Source organism: Centruroides sculpturatus, unplaced genomic scaffold (assembly GCF_000671375.1).
Source record: "Centruroides sculpturatus isolate CEXI.00-Female unplaced genomic scaffold, Cexi_2.0 scaffold73, whole genome shotgun sequence".
In the NCBI taxonomy this organism is placed as follows: domain Eukaryota; kingdom Metazoa; phylum Arthropoda; class Arachnida; order Scorpiones; family Buthidae; genus Centruroides; species Centruroides sculpturatus.
This window is the reverse complement of record NW_019384330.1, coordinates 816,109-838,317: the sequence shown is the minus strand read 5'-3', so window position 1 is coordinate 838,317 and position 22,209 is coordinate 816,109. Positions and strand designations below refer to the sequence as shown.

Genomic DNA, 22,209 nt, shown 5'->3' with positions numbered 1-22,209 from the left:
CCTTGATCTAGTAGTATTTCTTGGTACCATTTTGAATAAATAACAAGTTTACCCATTTTCCCAACTTTAAAAAATTAAATTTTGATTTAAAATATCAAATTATTATTAATTTATTACATCATATAATATTTTATTAAGCATATAAATTTATAAAACAGGTATTCTATTGAGAAATTTTAAATTGAATGTATTAAGCAATTAATAATTATTAATGTTTTATATATATATATAAAAGAAAATGCTACAAGATATCCCACACATAAAACTGACACCCACTCACTGATTGAATAAAACTAGATCACCTTAAACAGCAAAACATTAGTTATGCAAGATTTTATGTTTTGTTAAAAAAATAAATTTTTGTGATAACTCAGGATGTATTTTCTTCATAATTTGAAGTTTAGACTATTTACAAAAGTTTACAAAGAGATTTTGTTGCATTTGTTGCATTTTTCAATATGAAGATTACAATAACTTAATAAATTGGTGAATAAAGCTAGTTTTATATGGAAAACTCTATGTAACTACATGCATCTTACTTCAATGATTGGACATCAGTTCTTATTAAAGCTAGATTTACATTAAAAATATAAGTTGTAAAAACTAAAATATTTCAATAAATTTGATAGATGTTTTATTTAAAAATTTAAGTAACAATTTTTCTTTAAAGAATATAATAATATATTTTTTGATTAATTTTTAAATGTTATTAATAGGGAAATTTAACTTTTGGGAAAACAGAAGCATACATTAAATTAGAACAATTAGGAGAAGGATCATATGCTACAGTTTACAAAGGATATAGCAAGTAAGAGACATTTCTAAATTTTTATGTTGTTTAATCTTTAATAATATAGATGAATGAAATAGTGAAAGTTATTTTCTGTGGAAAGATGCATTAAAATATCTTATTTTCATTTTCTTGAACATGCTTTGATTGTCCATTTTCAAATGTTTGGATTATATAATTCCAGTTTACATTAGCCTCGTGCTAATCTGAAAGGGAATACATCAATATGACACAGCCTTTTGTATAAGAAATCATGCATTACTATGATCTGATGTCTATGCCTTTGTGTTAAACATGGATCTGCTCTTATCATAGTCTTGACAGTTTATATAATCTTTCTGTTACTACTATTGAGGGATGCCTACTTTTGACATTGCCCTTTGATAGACATTCTGCCATAACAATTCATGAAACCATCAAAATACTTGCATATTTTGCAAAATTCTTGATACTAAGCAGAATTTAAGAAACTGTCTTGAAATGCTGGAATAATTAGACCTCATTTAAACAAGATTATTAAAATCATTGCCTGAAATGCTTTGGAGTCAGCTCTATTAGAAATGACTGATATGTTGTACCAAATATATTTTCTGTTTTTTCAGAATGAAAGGAGTTTTCAAGAGCAACTTGATTTATCAGCTCATCTATTGTACAAGAATTAATCTATTAAATGCAGCAAACTTCAGTGTTGTATGTTATAATATATACTTTTCTTATATCTGGAAACTTTCAGCATAGCCATCATACTCATAAATTTATGACTTAAATATAGGGGAGACCGGGGCAGGTTCGTCAACCCAATTTTCTCAGAAATAAAATAAAAGGAGACTCTGGTTATAAGTTAGGCAGTTGAGTTTTATTGGTGGCTTGTTGAGTGTAGTGTTTGTATTGTTCTCCAACAAGTGTAGTTGAATTATCAAGCAAATTTTCATTTTTGTTCAATTCCATATAATATTTTGCTTCCATTTATATAGAATTGGCATGTTTTGTTATAATTCTATGATAATGAAAGTTACTTTTCCTGTTAGAAGGATAAAACTTCAACTTATTCACATTGCAAGATCATGGCTCGGGACTCTGTTCTCAGGGTTGTACTTAATGTTTCGAAATCATGACTAGTGGGGCAAGATTGGCAACATAAAGCCACATTAGAAGCCAAGGATAAAAATAAAAAATTTGGAAATTGCAGAACGGAACAGTTTTAGAGAATCCGGATTCAAAGTAAACTAAAAGAAAGAGGCAAAAAAGTCCCAAAGAACCGGAAAATGATGGTAAAAATACTTATTGTATATATTGCAATGAAAAATATGGCATTACTCAGGAAGTTATGCTGTAAATGTAAACTCTGGGCTCATATGGACTGTACTGATGTAGAAAATGAGTATGTTCAATTTATTTGTGATATGTGTACAGAATAAGAGAATAAACAATATGCTTTTATATTGCTTTTACATTGGTTTAGGATGTTTTCATTTATTATCTGTTTGATTTTTTTTGTAACTAATTTGTGTTTGCATTTTTTTTATTTATATATGTCTTTGAACTTGCATTTCATTGTAATAATATTAAATAGATTTTAAACTTGTATTTCTTTGTTTTAATAGTGAATTCCAACTTATACATTGCTAATAACATAAATTTACATACCTGCCTATCTTGCCCCATTACTGTTGCCGGAGTTGCCCCTATACCAGGGGCAACTTCGGCAACAATATAATTATTTTAATAGTTTTTATTTCCAAACTGATTTTTACCAGTTCTATACTAAGGTAACATTCTAGTAGACAATAAACAAAGCTTTTTTTTCAGTTTACAGCAGTATTTATTACACAAAATTTAAGTAATGCTTAATGTGCCAAACTTGTCCTGGTCTCCCCTANATGAATACTTTATGCTATAACAGATATTTCTATTTAAATTTCTGAATATACCGGGTGATCGTAATTAAGTTATTCAATGATTTAGAAGGATATGTAACAGTATGTATGTGAAATATTATTCGTATTACTGCAGATCAGCAGCGATGGTCATAAACCGTACTTGAACGCGCCCTTGTTGTGAAGCTCTTTAATAAAAGCAATGCCAATGCTTCGAGTACACTTCGAGAGATACATCATCTTAAAAAAATTACAGCTACGAGTTGCGTAACGTTCCTGGCCAAACTTTAAATTGTGTGTGGCACTATCTGTTATGAAACTTTATTTTAATTTTCTTTTTTTTACTATTATTCTAATAAAATGGCAAAAAAAGCTTACATTTGAGGGTAGAGATGTGGTTTATAAAAAAAAAATTGTAAATACTAATAATGAGTAAAATGTTCATTAAGTCCAATCCCATTCGAGATATGAAAAGTGACCCCATCTATCTTTCCACTCTGTTATCATATTTTGTTTAACAACATTTTATATTATTAATTATTATAAAATGGCAAAAATCTTAATTTTGAGGGTAGAAATGAGGTTTATAAAAAATTGTAAATGAAGATAATGAATGAAGTCTTCATTAAGTTCAACTCCACTTGAAATATGACAGAGGACTCCCCTCTATCTCACCACTCCTTAACCTTTATCAAAATTTAATAGCATTAATGCCCCTAATACCCAAACTTCCCTGCAAAATTTCAGAAATTTTTAACTAAAAGCACAGGAATTATTAAGTTTCAAAGTGGATGAACAAAGTCATGTTCTCCCCACGTATACACAAACATCTGTACATAGAGAAAAAAACCTTAACTTTTTTTGCATTTCTTGATGTTTCATGGTTCCCCTGAATCCAAAAATGTAAGAATCTTGCAGGGTCATTTTTTAACCAATCATCATACTTTTTCTGTTATATATAACAGCCAGGAAAGTAATATTAAATCAACACAATGCTTTTGTAAAAATAAAAATTATTTTGACTTTATATATCTTTGTTCTTCAAACAAGCCAAAAGTTTAGTGGCACATTTTAGCTTCATGGAGCCCAGGAAAATTTGAATTAGGGTCTTCCATGTACAGTGTTGACTTCAGACCTTTTTTTTAGGGAAATATTTTCTTATTAAAGATTGATATGGAAGAGAGGAAGTCATTCTGACATGATTATATATAAGTAATAACCTCTTCACTTAATTACCTATTGTTAGGAGAGACTCAGCCACGATACTAAACTGCAATATTGTCTGGACAATCAAACACATTCGCAACGAAATAGCAGCTACCATAAGTGATATTTAGAATCAAACGCATCTTAACTGACTGTTCAACTTTTAACTTTTAACAATGCCCTTTCATAGCATTTTAATTAAATGAAGACCTTTCTTGAGAAAGATTTTAGCAGGTATCTTTTTCAATTTTTAGATATGATTAGGTGGTTTATGCAACTTTAATGTATTATACATCTTTGTTGAGGTTTATTGCCTAGCTTTTTAGACTTAACCTATGTTTTTGTTATATTACTGTTTATCCTATTTTTTGGTTTTTATACATATTGTATATTTTTTAATCATTTATTAATTTGGTTATACATCTAACACTAGGTTGATACAGTTTGGTCAGGAGGCCTTTGTGCCAAAAATCTAACTAACCAACCAATCTTCACTGTTCATTGTATTTCAACATTTGTGTTATGTTGTTTTCTTTACAGTTATGAAATGACAAGTTCTGTTATTAAATTTATATTAATTTTATTTCTGTAGTGTTTTCCAGAATAAGAATGGAGTTGATGTGCTGGATGTTGAATGTGTATTATTTTGCCACTGTAGCTAGCAATAAAGCTGGCAGCAGTAAGCAATAAAATAGAATAAAATAAAAACTCTGAAAATTCAAACATCAGCTTGTGGCTATTTTTTAATCTCAAATTTCTTGCAAAAGTGTTGGAAATTTCAAACATTATTCGAATATTCAAACATAACATAGATTATAACAGTTCAAATGTTCTTAAAATTTTCTAATATGTTATATATGTGTGTTTCTTGTTTCTACTATGTTATACTATGCAAATATTATTCAAGAGCAGTTATTAATAGAATAAGTTTTATAACTTTTTAACTTAACTATTACTTGAAAAACAACATATCATTCAATGCACTTGCACATCATTGCAATGTATAGTGTCAGAGTAGAATGTGCAATTTTTCAGTTTAAATGAGTCTTATCTTTCTCCAATAGACAGTGCACTTACTATTAGAGGATGCTGTCTACAACTTTTTTTATCTTGCAGCTGGGATGTTTATTAGAATAAATGATATTTGTGTGTTTTGCAATAATACCTAGTCTATTCAGGATTTTGATGGTCAGCTCAGCTTTCAGCTAGCATCCAGAATCACAGCTCAGCTCTGGTCCTATTCTAAGTTTTTTGTAATTTGAAGTAGTCTTTGCTCCTATCACTTTGAATTATCAGGAATGTACTGTATATGTTTTATGAAAATGATTGTTATTTGTATTATTTTAAAATGTTACATTTTATTACTTTTAATAATTCTCTTAATTTAAAAATGTTTATAGTTTAATTGCTTAATGCTCAAGTAGTTTTTTAATTTGAATTCTTTCATTTTAGTAAGAGAGAAAAATCTGAATATAAATATTTGAAATATATCTGAAAATGTATCCAACATACTGTATCCAACATAATAGCAGATAAACAGTTTTCATTACAGATGCAATTTAATTTCGAAAATGGGCTTTGCTGCAACACACTTCCATTCAGGTCAGTTCAGTATTTTCAAATAGATGAGCTGAGCTTTGCTGAACTCTAATCATATCATTGTTGATTTTTAATCATAAATTTGGTTTATGAACAACAGAGAACCATAACATAGGTCTGCAAATTAAAAAACTGTATAGGATTTTTATACATTTTCTTACAGATTTCGACTTGGTAAAAACGAAAAAAATACCAAAAAAATTCATCTTGTCAATTTTTTTTGTTACACTCAAGTTTTTGTTTGCATTTAGCGTAAAATTCCTAGTTAACTTAAAATTTAGTATTTTTTGTTTTTTTAAATGGCCTTAAAACGAAGACTTCTCACATTAATTCTATCAATTATAGCTGGACTTGGTAATAAATAAATAAAAATGTTAATGGTTGAAGAGAGTAGTGGTAGAGGGAGGTGGGTTAAGTAGTTTTAGTGTAGTTTTCTAGGCTACATTCAATTCATTAAATTAATTAAATTAACTATTGTCAAGGTAGACTAACATAGAACTTTTCAATTTTTATTTAAAAATTGCTTTTATTTATAAATAATAATAATAAATAATCTAATTACTCTTGAAATTAATTTTGTTGTATCTCATATCAGTAATACAATAATGAATTTTGATTATTTCTAAAAATTTTAGAGCTAGTTGCTTTTTTCTCTATCTGATATAGAGAGAGAAGGAAAATGGTTTTCCTAAAATGTTTTACATTAATTGCACAATAACATATATTTACAAAAATGAGACACAACAAATTATTTTTTAGTAACTACATTTTTAGATTTTTAGTATATGATATTTTTTCTCCAAAAAATACTAGTTTTTAAGTAGACCATCGATTATCCGACCCCCGATCAACCGTCACATCAGTTAACCATGTTCTAGTCGGCAAATTCAAATGTCTGCTAGTGATGTGGCGCTACAATATTTGGCTATGTCTTGGCTACTTTAATATTATTTTTACGTGTTTTAGCTGGCAACACTGGCTCAACCATGAAAAGGAGCCATTATTTGAACGAGGCTTAATTTTCTAATTTTTAACGACACAATAGCGATGATTATTATTTTAAAAATTTTTTGTTAGGCTTAACATCGATGAAAATTAAATGAGAAGTAGGTTAATAGCAATATACTAATTACATGGGATATACTAATATACTATATTAATAATGTATTTTTTCATGTTTTTTAGTTATCCGTTTTTCAGTTATCCGATCAACCCCAGTCCCCAATTGAGTTGGATAATCGATGCTCTACTGTATTCATTATGCCTGGAGAACAAATTAACTTTTATAATTACAGAAGATTGGAGAGAAACAACAGTATTATATTATTACAGCTACCTTTTCAGACAATTAAAGTAAATGTTTTACAAAGCAAAATATGAAGATAGATATAATTCTTGTCACAGAGAAATAATCATGTCCCATGCCTACAAGTTAGCTGCTGTTATGCTGAAACATTTCACTTTACTCAGGTTATATTATGCAATTGATTTGCTAAAAGGCTTTCATTTTGTATTAGGCAGATTTCCAGCTTATAATAGTATGTTACATAGTAAATTGTTCTGTTTTGAGAATTTTTGTTTAGGCACTTTTTCATTTTGTAGAGATTCATTTTAGACAAATTTTATTGTAATAAATAAGAGAAGTATTAACAAATTTAAAATATAAATAAAATTTAAAACTAGTAAACTTAATGTCAAAACTGTAAAGTTCAATATTATCACAAAATAAACCCTTTGACTGAACTTTACCATAGGGTTAATAGGATAAAGGACAAATAAAAAGAGAAAACAATGGTTAGGGAAAAAAATTTTATGCACATATGAGAAGTTAATATTACATGAAACAAACCTGTTGACCAAACTTAACTGCAAGGGGTTTGTTTTGTGATAGTACTGAAATTTACAAAATTAATGATGATTACAATATATGTCATAAAAATGAAATTACTGATATCAGATTTTGATTCATCTTTGTTTTTTTTCTTTTAAAAAAAGATAAATGAAAAGATTCAAAATCATAAGATAAACAAAAATCATTTTGATTCCTAATTTCTTAGATTTTAATCATGAAAAATAATTTTTGTATTTGTGGATTATGTGTTCAAATTATTAATCATATTACATAATAATTTAATTTTTATCTCTAATATATGTAAATATATAAAAAATTGTTTCTGTTTAGCTTCACTGTTGAGAGGATTGAAACATGCCAACATCATCACTTTACATGACATAATTCATACTAGAGAAACATTAACTTTTGTATTTGAATTTGTGGTAAGTTTTTATTGACTTTTAACAATAATATATAAATCATAACTTTTCTGTTTTATAAGTATGATAATTTATAATTTGTTATTAATGCTTTATTAAAAAATAACCGCGTTCCATTATGCTTAATAAATATTTTACTCTTATTAAAAATGAAAATGCTTGCTATATATATATATAAATAACAACATTCAAAGCCCGAATAGTATATCTATTAAACTGCCAAACGATCGCCTAAATATCGGGCTATTATATGGCTAATTAAATGATTAGAATAAAGTAATTTGTCATTAGAGGTAGGCGTAAGGCGCCATCTCTCATTAATTATTAATTTACTTAAGAGATGGCGCCTAACGCCTACCTCTAATGACAAATTATTTTATTCTAATCATTTAATTAGCCATATAATAGCCCGATATTTAGGCGATCGTTTGGCAGTNACTAGTTTACTAGTTATTAATTTGCATATCATTAGCATGTATTACTTCAGTACCTAGTGTACTGACAATTATAGAATATGTTAGTACTCAAAAGGCTTAAAGTCTGAAACTCCATAAGAAAACATGTATTTAGTCTCTCGGAAACCTACAAATTTCACTCGCAGCCCACATCCAGAATGGTTTGCTCGTCACAGATTTACATGAATAAATTGACAGATAATTTTAAAGTCGACCGATATTTATTTTTTGATATTTTCAGCAATTTTATTCATTTATACAATAATAATCTTGTAAGTTGAAATACTTTATATCACTAAAAATGTGTAAGAAAATTATTATTAAACAATAACTTAATTTCCCCTACACACTGTTTTAATGATATTTGAATAATAATTTACTACTACTCAGGCCTTTAAAATGCAGTACAGTTTTAATTCTCAAATATTTTCTGTTGTCTTAAACAACCTTCTACAGGACAAAGAAACAAATTTCAATTTAAAAGCAAGAACGAAAGTAAATTATTTTTAAATTTAAATTTGTTTCTTTCTGTCCTAAAAAAGGTTGTTTAAGCTGATTTTTGGCCAATTAAAGAGTTAAAATGATAAGTAAAGATGTTTGAGAATTAAATTTGTACTGCATTTTAAAGTTCTGAGTAGTAGCATTACAAGTTCAATTTTCGAGAAATTGAATAATAATTTATATTTTATAAATATTTCTTTTCTATTTGATTAAAGTTTAGTTCTCTCTGATGAAAATTTCATGTTGTAATTTTTATATTGAAAAAACTTTATTAAATATGAAATAGATGTTAAAGTAACTTGTATACTATTATAATTTAATTTTTTTTATTATAAACTTCTTAAAATTTATAAATTTCTGCATGAGAATATTTTATTTTATAAACTTTTTAACATAAAACTTGTTCAAAATTAAAATATAATTGATTGTGTGAGATAACATAACCATTTAATTAGAAAACACCAAATATGTAGTGTTATTAAATATTTAATAATTTTATAAACTTGTTACTAAATAAACTTTTAGCAAATTAGGTAAAACTGAAATAAATATTATTTTTATCTAATGCATGCAAAAATAAATAAATATAAATTTTTAAGCAGTTGTGAGCTTTAAAATAACAATATTTTAGCTCTTTATCTAATTTCAATATCTTTTCATAAAGCATGAAATTAAATTTGTTTCTGGGATGAAATTTCTGCATTTTGATGGTTCTTTTCAGTTTTTTAATGAAGAAGAGATATTTGATTATATCAAATTGTTCATCTTAATGGTTTTGATAATTGAAAATCTAATTTTTAGAATTAGATAAAATTCATTAAATATTTACTAATATTTTATTTTAAAAATTATTTGCTATAATTTTTTAATATAATATGTTAGGTTTGAAATGCTTTTTATTTTAAAGTTAGAAGAAATTTTTATTCTGATTTCAAAAATGAAAAGTTCTTCAATACAATCATTTCTTGTGTCATAACTCCTTAACTATTTTTGTTAAAAAATAATCTAGACAGTTTAGAAAATAAAAGTAATTTATTACTTTATTTTAAACATTTAGAAATTTTACAATGAATTAAAAAATTAATTTAATTCTAAAAGTCCTCTGGATGAATTTACTACAGTGGTACCTTAGGATACAAATGCCCCAGCATATGAAATTTTCAGGATACAACATGAAATTTGAACATAATTTTACACCACAGTATGAACAAAAACTCACCATACGACGTTACATTTGTTTGCAGTGCCATTTTTTATTCACTTCTGTTCATTGGTCTCAGTCCGCGTGTTTGCTTCGTCGTGGAAGGATATCACTCAATAAAGGAAATTTTGAGGTATTATCAGAAAGTGACTGATTTTATTGAAAAGAAACATCCCAAAAAGGTTCACACTGACTGTATTGCTGATCAAAGTAATGACATTTGCCTAAGTCATTTTAGAAACATTTTAAAAAGTAAGCAAAGCCAAACCTCTTTGGATAGATATTTTACCAAGCGACTTCTATCTAGTGAAAGTGCTGGTGAAAGTGAAGGAAAGAAAGCAAAAAGCAGTGAATAAAAATTTAAAAAAATATATATAAAACAACACTAATTTTTTAAATTTTTCTAAGTTATTGTTACATTATATTATGTAAGTTAAGTTTTACTATCATTTCCCTTCTCCCACTCTTCTGCCACCAGTTTACACCTCCACCGTCGTCTATCCTCAAAGGTAAAGTGCAAATATAGCTACATTTTTTAAAATCAATTATTATTCTATTATGGTTATTTATACATTTACAACTACAAAATGCATTTTTCAGTGTTTTCCTTGCTATAGTTATTTTTTAATGTACAACTTAGCTTTAATTTGAGTGTGTTTTTCGTGTTGGAACGAATTATTTGGTTTTACATGTAATCGTATGAAAAAAAATGATTCACCTTACGACATTTTCATGATATGATCTCAGTTTCGGAATGGATTAATTTCATATCCTGAGGTACCACTGTAATTCCAAAAATATTTAAAGTAGTTATAAAATGAAATAAAATGGTTCAGTATACAATAGTTACTTATTTGTAGATTTTTTTTAAATATATATGTTTTGATGTAACCTGAATTAATAAAATTGAATGTAATGATTACTATAATTTTCTGCCTATAATCTGTAGTGTTTTAAAAAATAAATATAATGCATTATTAAATTTTTCTTGCTTTTTCTTTTGATATATAACAACTACAATTAATGATAAAATAAAATCAATTTATCTACAGTATTTACGCTAATTGTAGCTAATTCATATAATTTGACCATTTTTTTCTACAACATTAAAAAATGGTTTTAACATCAGTTTACTTTGTTACATTAAGTATTCTTGATATGATATAACATGGTTATCATTTTCATCAACCTGACACAAACAGTAAGAAAACAAAAGGAGACAAGGGACTATCCACATCTACTTGTGAATGGAATATAGTGTTGTTTATATGTCTGTCAATCCTTCAATAAACATATTCAAGCTGATCTTAGTTTGAAATATTTTTAAGCTTAGCTTAAAATGATTTAACTTAGATAATAACAATTAATAGCATATGATTCTGATAAGGGGTTAGGATGTTGTGACAAAAGTCACTTCTGAGGCAGAGAAATTTGGAAGTCTGTCAATGGAACAGACTCAGAAAGTTGTTATAGAGGAACAATTTAAGTATGATAATTTATTATTAATACAACATTTATGAGAAATTATGACTTATGGGATACATATTTAAAACCATTTCTAGTTATAAAAAATAGTTAGTTTTTATTTGTAAGCATTTTTTTAACTTTATGGAACAATATGTATTTAAGTATAATTTTTGTTTGATTTTTCAAAATTTAAAGATGATTGTTTAAGAACAAAAGAACTAGAAATTAAAAATAGTTGGGATAGTTTGAAAGGTGGTTCTATCTACTGTAACAAAATTTATGGTCACATTTAAGTAGTCAACTGTTTTCAAAGCCAACAAAAATCATTGAGCAAGAATTGATTTTTTGTGTAGAATTGCTTTTGTTTTTATTATTTTTGATATATTTAATTTATTTTAAATTTAACTTTATAATAAATTTGAGATTATAATGATAATCCCAGAAAGAACAATTTTGCAGAAGGTTTGTTTTATTTTTAATTTTGAGGACTTGTGGTCAATTCAAATTATAGTTAAACTTAAAAGTTATTGTTGAATACAGTGTATTTATTACCCATTATGGTGTGAGGCCCCGGAATTAGCCCCCCTAAAGAAAGATATAAAAAAAAAAAGTTTAAGTTCAATCATCAAGAAAGCAAATTATATAAGTATTGAATCGGCAATACTTGACTTTGACATAAACGCTCATAAACAATAATGGGAAAAACAAAATTTTAGATATAAAAAGAAGAAAATTTAAAATATTAAAAGTTAAGGTGCAGTTTGGAAAGTAAAATGAAACTAGAAAAAATATCAAAATGAGCGTAGGTGTCATAGTCAACAATTAAATGCGATCAGAGTTGAAANTTTTCGTGTTGGAACGAATTATTTGGTTTTACATGTAATCGTATGGGGAAAAATGATTCACCTTACGACATTTTCATGATATGATCTCAGTTTCGGAATGGATTAATTTCATATCCTGAGGTACCACTGTAATTCCAAAAATATTTAAAGTAGTTATAAAATGAAATAAAATGGTTCAGTATACAATAGTTACTTATTTGTAGATTTTTTTTAAATATATATGTTTTGATGTAACCTGAATTAATAAAATTGAATGTAATGATTACTATAATTTTCTGCCTATAATCTGTAGTGTTTTAAAAAATAAATATAATGCATTATTAAATTTTTCTTGCTTTTTCTTTTGATATATAACAACTACAATTAATGATAAAATAAAATCAATTTATCTACAGTATTTACGCTAATTGTAGCTAATTCATATAATTTGACCATTTTTTTCTACAACATTAAAAAATGGTTTTAACATCAGTTTACTTTGTTACATTAAGTATTCTTGATATGATATAACATGGTTATCATTTTCATCAACCTGACACAAACAGTAAGAAAACAAAAGGAGACAAGGGACTATCCACATCTACTTGTGAATGGAATATAGTGTTGTTTATATGTCTGTCAATCCTTCAATAAACATATTCAAGCTGATCTTAGTTTGAAATATTTTTAAGCTTAGCTTAAAATGATTTAACTTAGATAATAACAATTAATAGCATATGATTCTGATAAGGGGTTAGGATGTTGTGACAAAAGTCACTTCTGAGGCAGAGAAATTTGGAAGTCTGTCAATGGAACAGACTCAGAAAGTTGTTATAGAGGAACAATTTAAGTATGATAATTTATTATTAATACAACATTTATGAGAAATTATGACTTATGGGATACATATTTAAAACCATTTCTAGTTATAAAAAATAGTTAGTTTTTATTTGTAAGCATTTTTTTAACTTTATGGAACAATATGTATTTAAGTATAATTTTTGTTTGATTTTTCAAAATTTAAAGATGATTGTTTAAGAACAAAAGAACTAGAAATTAAAAATAGTTGGGATAGTTTGAAAGGTGGTTCTATCTACTGTAACAAAATTTATGGTCACATTTAAGTAGTCAACTGTTTTCAAAGCCAACAAAAATCATTGAGCAAGAATTGATTTTTTGTGTAGAATTGCTTTTGTTTTTATTATTTTTGATATATTTAATTTATTTTAAATTTAACTTTATAATAAATTTGAGATTATAATGATAATCCCAGAAAGAACAATTTTGCAGAAGGTTTGTTTTATTTTTAATTTTGAGGACTTGTGGTCAATTCAAATTATAGTTAAACTTAAAAGTTATTGTTGAATACAGTGTATTTATTACCCATTATGGTGTGAGGCCCCGGAATTAGCCCCCCTAAAGAAAGATATAAAAAAAAAAAGTTTAAGTTCAATCATCAAGAAAGCAAATTATATAAGTATTGAATCGGCAATACTTGACTTTGACATAAACGCTCATAAACAATAATGGGAAAAACAAAATTTTAGATATAAAAAGAAGAAAATTTAAAATATTAAAAGTTAAGGTGCAGTTTGGAAAGTAAAATGAAACTAGAAAAAATATCAAAATGAGCGTAGGTGTCATAGTCAACAATTAAATGCGATCAGAGTTGAAAAGATGGTGTCAGATAAACCATCTCCAGCTGACCTTTCTTGCGAACTTTACGAAGCTCCATTTACACCTGGAGACAGGTGGAAGACCAATTAGAAAACGGTGATGTAAGGTCTATCCAATTAGCAAGAAGCGGATCTCGAAAAACCTATAAAAGCACCAATTTCAAGGACAACGAGACTTCCACTAAGCTTCCACTAAGACTTCCACTAGACTTCTGTTGTGTTCGTGTATCTCCATTTTTTTTTCGTGCATCCTTTCATCTTTTGTGCATCGACTTTCGAGACTTCGAACTTTTTGCTCAACATTGTCCAGGGGCCCCTACAACACTGGACCAGATCGCCGCTGAAAATTCCTACGACGCAAGACCAGATCGCTGTCGAAAATTCCTACAACACAGGACCAGATTGCATCTATCTGAGAACCTTTCCAATGGAAAAATTTATGTAAGCATTATCGTCCGGAATAAACAGTTTGCCTCTGTAAAAGACTTGTCTTTTGCTGCCTCATAAAACCGCCACCCACATACGCGTAGACCTTAGACCAGCGCTGTCCAACTTATCATAGCCCGCGGGCCATATTTTCTTCACCAAACATTTCGGGGGCCAAGAAGGTTGATAAACCACATGACATTTGCATAGTGCTACGGTTCAGTAAGCACTAATTGGTCAGCGAGTCCGGTGTTGACGCTATAAAAAGACGACAGTTCGACACACCGGATATACGTCACTCTCGTCTAAGTTCGACTTGGGAATTTTTTTGTTCAATAATAAATGTGAATTCTTCTTCCTGGAAAAAATAAGACATTCCCTGAAAATAAGACCTAGCGCATTTTTCAGAGCAAAAATTAATATAAGACACTCTTATTTTCGGGGAAACACGGTAGTAAAATAATTGTAATATTAATAATAATAATTTAGTAACATAAATTTATTCATAGTAAAATGTACTCGCGGGCCGTAAAAATTATTTGGCGGGCCGCCAGTTGGACAGCGCTGCCTTAGACCATTTTGACGGTAGGAAATAAAAATCTCCCCCCCAATTGGCGTTCTTACAATGGTATTATAGTTAACATTTGTTATACTGTCTGCTGGTGAAGGCAATTGATTGTATTTGAAAATCATTTTTAATGTGTTTTTTTTTTTACTAGTTTCAGCTTTCATAAATTGGGAAGTTGTGTATTGTGGACTGACTATTTTGTAATTCTGAATTTTAAAGTACTTTAAATAGAATTGTTCAATTTATTTCCAACATTTGTGATTACTTTTTAATTATTAAATGTCCTTGCAAATTACATTGTTTCATTGCTGATACACCAAGAAAACAATTATGCAAAAAGTGATGCAAACTTTTGCAAATTATGACAATAAATTTTTTGTTAACAAAAACTTAGCTCTGTGAATTATACACAGGAAATTATATTATTTGATATTAATAAAACAAAATATTAGGAATAAAGCGAATAAAATTTGATATAATCAATCTTAAAGCATTTGTTGATTTTTGGAGTTAAATTATCTTTCCTTGTAATATATGATAATTAATTAATCAATATATTATTCATCTATGTTTGTCTAGATTGTTTTTTTTCTATTTTTTATTAGTATATTATTAAGCTTCAATTATGATTAGAATAAAGTAATTATTTATTTTAAAAGAAAGAGAAATACTAAAATAATTTAAAATACTATAAAAAATATTTCAATACTTTGAATAATAATAACTTCAAAAAACTTTATTTAAATTTTTTGTGCTAATATGAGAAATCTTTCATTTCTTATATGTTTTTAATTCCAAAATTTATTGCATTTGTTTATACTGGATTAATATTTGATAAAATTGAAATCTGAATTTTGTTATAAGGAACAGATGGTCATGAAATTAAAGTTGTGCAATTTTCAGTAATTGTATACTGTTCAAAAATTTTTAAAGAAAGTAGTAATCAATAATAAAGTTTCCATTGATATTTAATAAATTAAATGAAAGCAATTATTAAGTTTAATTATCTGAATTACCTTCTGATAATTCATGTTATCAATGCTTTACATAAAATTATTCACTGTTTGATATTTAAACAATTTATAATTTCATTTATTTTTAATTATTTGAAGTAGCTATTACATTAATTATATAAAGCTAATATATAAAAAATTATTAAATATTTATTATTATATTTAAAATTGATGAAATTATTTCATTCATTGTCTATCTAATTTAACTAAAACTTTATTAAATAAGATAATTAATAGATTTTATATTTTAATTAAATTCATTTCTTATTTTATACATTAGCAAACCTAAGGAGAATTAAAATTTTAAGTACTCTAGAATCGAAATGGGGAAAATTGTCTAAAAATTTATTTTAAAATTAATATTTCATTTAATTTGGTTAGTTTTATTACAGAATCTTTTACTTATAAATTAATTAAAAAAAAATATTTAAATGCTCTGTAAATAAAATATTGTTTATATTTATAACTTTGTATACATGCATTGAAATATTTTGTTCATTTTCACATAGAATCTGATGTTTTTTAGAGTAAAATGGCCTTGGTCATAAAAAGAAATATAACAACAAACACTATTAAATTATAACTTTACAATGTAACAAATATAACATGTGAAAACAACAAACAAATAATTAAAAGGGAATAATTTTTAACAAATAAAATGTTTGTGTGATGTACTTTAAGCATAAACAGTACATTGTCAGGAACAAATAAAACAAAGCATCTCAATGGTAAAAAATGGTGTCACAAATCAGTTTATGAAAGGAAAATAATAAAAACTCTTTGAACTAATGGCAAACTTGAGTACTTATGATATAGATGGCTCCCAAATCTCTCTTTTGATCAATAATGTAATTACAACCATAAAATCGTGCTCATCTACAGAATTGTAAACTAGTGTGAGTAGTTAAATTTAATTTTAAAAAGAAAAAAAATCTGACCTCATGTCTTCTCTCTTCTGTAATGGTCATTCACTTATTCAAGGAAAAGTAAATGCCTACTTATTTGGCTTAAATTTGACAGTTTGCCACAAAACTGACATATAAACAAGACTTTCTTGACTTGTTATATTAATAAATTAATAATCTAATCAAATATGAAAGGACTTAAAACATTATAAAAACATATTAGTATATTAATTAAGAATAGTAAATTTTTAATTAAACTAAATATTTATTATGTAAAGTATTAAAATATTGCGATAAAAATTATAGTTAATTCAAATTTGACTTATAGTAATAAACAAATGATACCATCTGTGCGATAAGCACTAAGATTAAGTCTCACTCTAGATCAGTCTTTTCTTCCAGTATATTCTAAATTTATTTATTTATTTCTAATGGATAATTAATTATAAAGATAATACTGTTTGTGTAAATTGTATTAAAAATATCAAAAGATTATATAAAAACTGAATATTTATTAGTATTAATTTTATTATATTCTTGATTTATAAATGATATCAAAATTATTTGAACTACAGAACCACAGCAAACATAAGTAGCTTCTAAGTTATTTTATTAGCATACTTATTATAATTTTTACAATATAATTTAAATTAATTTATATTTAATATAGAAATCTAATATTTTATTTTATATCATTTTATATAATTTGTTAATAATTATATAAATTTTAGCATACAGATTTGGGACAATATTTGGGACAACATCCAGGTGGACTCCATCCAAAAAATATAAAGGTTTGAAATTTTTTACATGTTAAAATATGGAATTATATTTTATTTCATGTTCCTAATGAATACTGATTTCATTTTTATACTCAGTATGTTAATGAATATAAAATGTTTGTGAATTTATTAATACTTAGATAAAAGTGTTAAAAGGCCAAAAAAGCTTTACCTTTAGTATTCAGACTTGATTAGTAAAAATTAAGGATAGATTATAGTTTAAAATAGGAATGATTAATCTGAAACTCATTTATTCAATTTATATAAAATCATATTGAAAGTAAATGAAATCTTAAACAGAATTATGGAACAGATTTTAATATATAATTAGTTTATTGAAGTGAGAATTATTTGATTAATTTCTATGAATGCCAATTTCAAACAAATGTGTTTTACAGAATAATAGCAGTTGACATTATCAATAATGGAGTAGGCATAATTTTTCTTAATGTTAACTGAACAAAATCACAATTGTTTTTGTCATTGTTGTGATCAAAGTCAAAAATAAGACATTGTTATAAAGATAAAAATATTTATATTAACTCTAAACTTTAACTTAAACATACTAATAAACATCAAATGAAATATAATGTAACTATGGTAGAATCCCAATTATCTGCAGTAATGTGAACCAATGCTGCCTCAGATAACCAAAAAAATTGGATAAAATAGACAGCCATGGCTATTTCAGATTAAAAGTTAAGAATATAAAAGGTTTACATGGTATCACTTTTAAGCTTTTTTTCTTTTTTAATATCTTCATTGTTATCATTGCACATTTTGGGATTAGGTCCCATTGAAGTCTGATACTCTTTCAATCACAACATTCCACTTCTCTCTATCATAAGCAGTGTGGGCTACCTCATGAAGTTCACCATGACACTAGTCTTTTATGTCATCCACCTATTCTTTGTATGGTCTACCTTGTTTGTATTTTGCTTTTCATCATTCCAAACACTAAAGTCTACATTCCTATTGTATTTATTCAGTAGGTGTGCACAAACAATTGAAGTTTTCCGTCTATCACTTTTGAAGTATTGTCTTCTTGGGCTTAATACAATTATACATCTCAGTGTCTCATATTGGCTTTCCATCCTATTCTGGGGATATTTCTGTAGCAATTCCTTTTCTTTCAAATGCTAGCAGTCTACTGGTGATGTGTTTGATAATCATTTAAGCCTCAAACCCATATAAAACTCCAGAAAATACAGTCGACCCCCCTATAATTTAGGTCCCTATAATTACGATTCCTATAAAACTACGAAAAAATATACGTATTTTGGAAATGTTGAGTCGGATTAGTGTAGAATCAATTAATTTTATGGAAGAAAACCTTTCAATCAGCCGTAGTCCGTAAACTTGACACGTGTCGGGCTGTGATTGGAATGACTTGTAAGAAATCGGATTCCTAATAAATTGGAACGTATCTATATCTTATAGGGGGGTCGACTGTATGCAAGTTTCTGTAATTTTTCATTTGGTCCCAATGCTTATTTCTCTGTTCTTCCATATTTTTTCTATACCTTAATATTCATCTATCCATGCCTTGACCTAATTTTAATTTGTTTTCTACTGTCTATATTGTATGTCATTTTTTCAAGAGGTTGTCACGACCAGGGATGAAGAGTCAGAGTCATGAGTCAAGGAGTTGAATATTTTACGGAAGTCAATTTTGAAAAACACAGAATTGAGAGTTGTGTATTTCTCTGCTGACTCTCCATTCCCTGATCATGACATAGATATTTGTCAGCTGTATATTATGTAATGACATGGAGGTCTACAACTTATTACAACCTTGAATGCTTGTCTCTCTAAGGTAGCCTGGAATGCTATGACCTTCAATAATTTAAATGCTTTTACAGTTCTATTTTGCGCCTGAAAAATATAGAAAAATCATATCGGGTCCTTCTGAGAAACACCCCAACCATTTCATCATTTATTTTCAGTTGAACTTATTTCTCATTAGCCCACACTAAACAAAGTTTAGAGGGTTCTCTATGAGAGCCCAGTCAAGGACAATGTATGATATTGAAATTTTACACATGCAGAGAAGACACATTACAGGAGTTTTCAGAATTATCAAATTTAAGGAATGGCAGTTATGTGCAACATAATTATGCATAAGATATTGATGGAAAAATCACCTTATGTATATGATCCTATTTTAAAAAATACTACATGTGATCAGGTTAATGAATAGAATAAATGAAAAGTTTAACAATTTACATGTTTAGATATTTTTTTATTTAATTAAATAATATAAAATTCTGTTAAGAAATGTAAATATTATATTGAGAAATAATGTAAATTATTTATGATTAAATTTTTTATACTACAATAATTTTTTACCTTTACTTTTTTGTAAAGGTCAAAAAAATTGTCTTATTAATTCTTGATTTTTTTCCTCTCAGACAAGTTTTAATGACGATAATTAGTGAATGAAGTGTAATGTTTCATACCATTATTTAAATATATTTAAACATTTTAAACCCAATAGTTATATTAAAGACAAATGATAAGTAATATAGCACAATTTAATCCAGCATTATTTAAATATTTCAGACATTTAAGAAAATATGATTTTTTTCTAAAAATTAATATCTTAGTATAAGTTTGTAATTTCCAATGCTTGCTTTTATTTATTTATATTTTTTTTTTTTGTTTGTTGTTTTATTAGTTATATATGTGTAAATTAAAGTAAAAGCATGCATTATATTAAATTGCTTTAATTTTTAATTTAAATTTTTAAACAACAAAACTTTTAAATTAGCTTTATTAATTTTTTTTATTAAAAAAATTTTTTATTTACATAGCTTTTTCTGTTCCAACTATTGCGAGGCCTTGCTTATTGTCATGACAGACATGTGCTTCACAGGTAATTTAATTATTTTTATGTACATAAGACTATGAATAATATATTTTATATTCAATATTTAGTTGTTTTTTTTTTTTTATGTATAAAAATAGTTTATACTTCTTTGAATAGTTGAAATGTTGAAAACATGAATAACATGAATTTAATATTACTGAAAAATATTCTGCTTTATTGGAGTCAATAAACATACCAAAATTAAAACAAACTCCAAGCATTTTCAAGCAACTCAGTTCATCTTCAGGAGAAAATCAGATCTTAAAATGCAACTTTAAAAAAATTTAAAGCAATAGTCTAACACCTGTCATTTCAGATGGATCAAGGAGCAAGTCTTAAGGATATACAATAACAACAATTTAACATTCTATCTTGAAAAAACAAATTATTTTTATAAATAAAAATAAATTTTAAAATAATCTTAATTTAGCAATTTCACAACACTAAAGTCTATCATCTTAAAAAATAATTATATTGGTACATATGAATATTCTTTGCCACAAGTTTCACAATGCTAGCATCATGGAAGTTCAAAAATAAGTTGTACAGAAGGGAAATAAGAGGGCTTTTTCTATTAAATATGAATAAATATTTTTTACTAATAATCAAAAATCAGGGAGACTGGTTTGAAAACAAATCATAAGAAACTATTACATGATAGCTCTAAGTTTATCCTGTTTAGAAATTGTCACATTTTTTTATTTTCTGATTATTTTTAAAGGTTTATTTAAAATTTTTCAAGTGTACAGTAAAACTTTTAAGTATATTATCATGAACTTTTCTACAGAGCTTTGTATACTCAAGTAGGGTTGGAAATGATTCAAAAATACTATTTTTATGATGATTTTCCCACAAATCTAATTTTTTGATTGTGTCTTTTCTTTTATTTTCAACTTCAAAAATTTCTACAATCATTGTTTTGAAAATGATTGTGAAAATGTGATTTAAGACATTTTCACAAGACAACCAATAAAATTTAGTGTGTAATACAGTAGAGCATCGATTATCCGACCCCCGATTAACCGTCACATCAGTTAACAGACCGTTCTAGTCGGCAAATTCAAATGTTCGCTAGTGATGTGGCACTACAATATTTGGCTATGTCTTGGCTACTTTAATAGTATTTTTACGTGTTTTAGCTGGCAACATGGCTAAACCATGAAAGGGAGCCAGTATTTAAACGAGGCTTAATTTTTTAATTTTTAACGATACAATAGCAACGATTATTATTTTAAAAAAATTTTTGTTAGGCTTAACATTGATGAAAATTTAACGTGAAGTAGGTTAATTAATAGCGATATACTAATTACATGAGATATACTAATATACAATACTAATAATGTATTTTTTCATATTTTTCGGTTATCCGTTTTTTCAGTTATCCGACCAACCCCAGTCCCCAATTGAGTCGGATAATCGATGCTCTACTGTAGTTATTTATGATTGCTTCCAGTTTCATTGCAGAAAACTTTAAAAATTAGCTATTTACTTGTCAAGCCTTAATAAAATTTAGAATAGATATAGCTTTGTCAAATATTTTTATTAACTTTTGACATTTTTCTGACAGCATGGAAGAACCATGTGTCCATATTGCACATGGTGCTTCACTTTTAGTGAAACTGACCATCCTACTCAACTGTTCCAGTCATTAGCTCAAGCATCATTCATACTTACACCAACATTTTGATCATTGGCCAAAATGTTGGTATTAGTATGGATGATGCTTGAGCTAATGACTTAAATCATTGAGATTATTTAAATCATTTAAATAAATGA

General features: G+C 26.8%; 1 protein-coding gene across 1 annotated transcript in view; it reads left to right on the top strand.

Annotated features, from left to right (window-relative positions):
* Positions 1-22,209, top strand: part of LOC111629747 (cyclin-dependent kinase 14-like) — a 103,669-nt gene that overhangs the window by 27,613 nt on the left and 53,847 nt on the right. The window contains exons 7-12 of the mRNA XM_023373656.1: positions 717-808; positions 1,393-1,480; positions 5,406-5,475; positions 7,655-7,749; positions 17,514-17,576; positions 20,378-20,439. Coding sequence (XP_023229424.1) covers positions 717-808; positions 1,393-1,480; positions 5,406-5,475; positions 7,655-7,749; positions 17,514-17,576; positions 20,378-20,439 — 470 coding nt within the window. The remainder of the gene's footprint in view (positions 1-716; positions 809-1,392; positions 1,481-5,405; positions 5,476-7,654; positions 7,750-17,513; positions 17,577-20,377; positions 20,440-22,209) is intronic.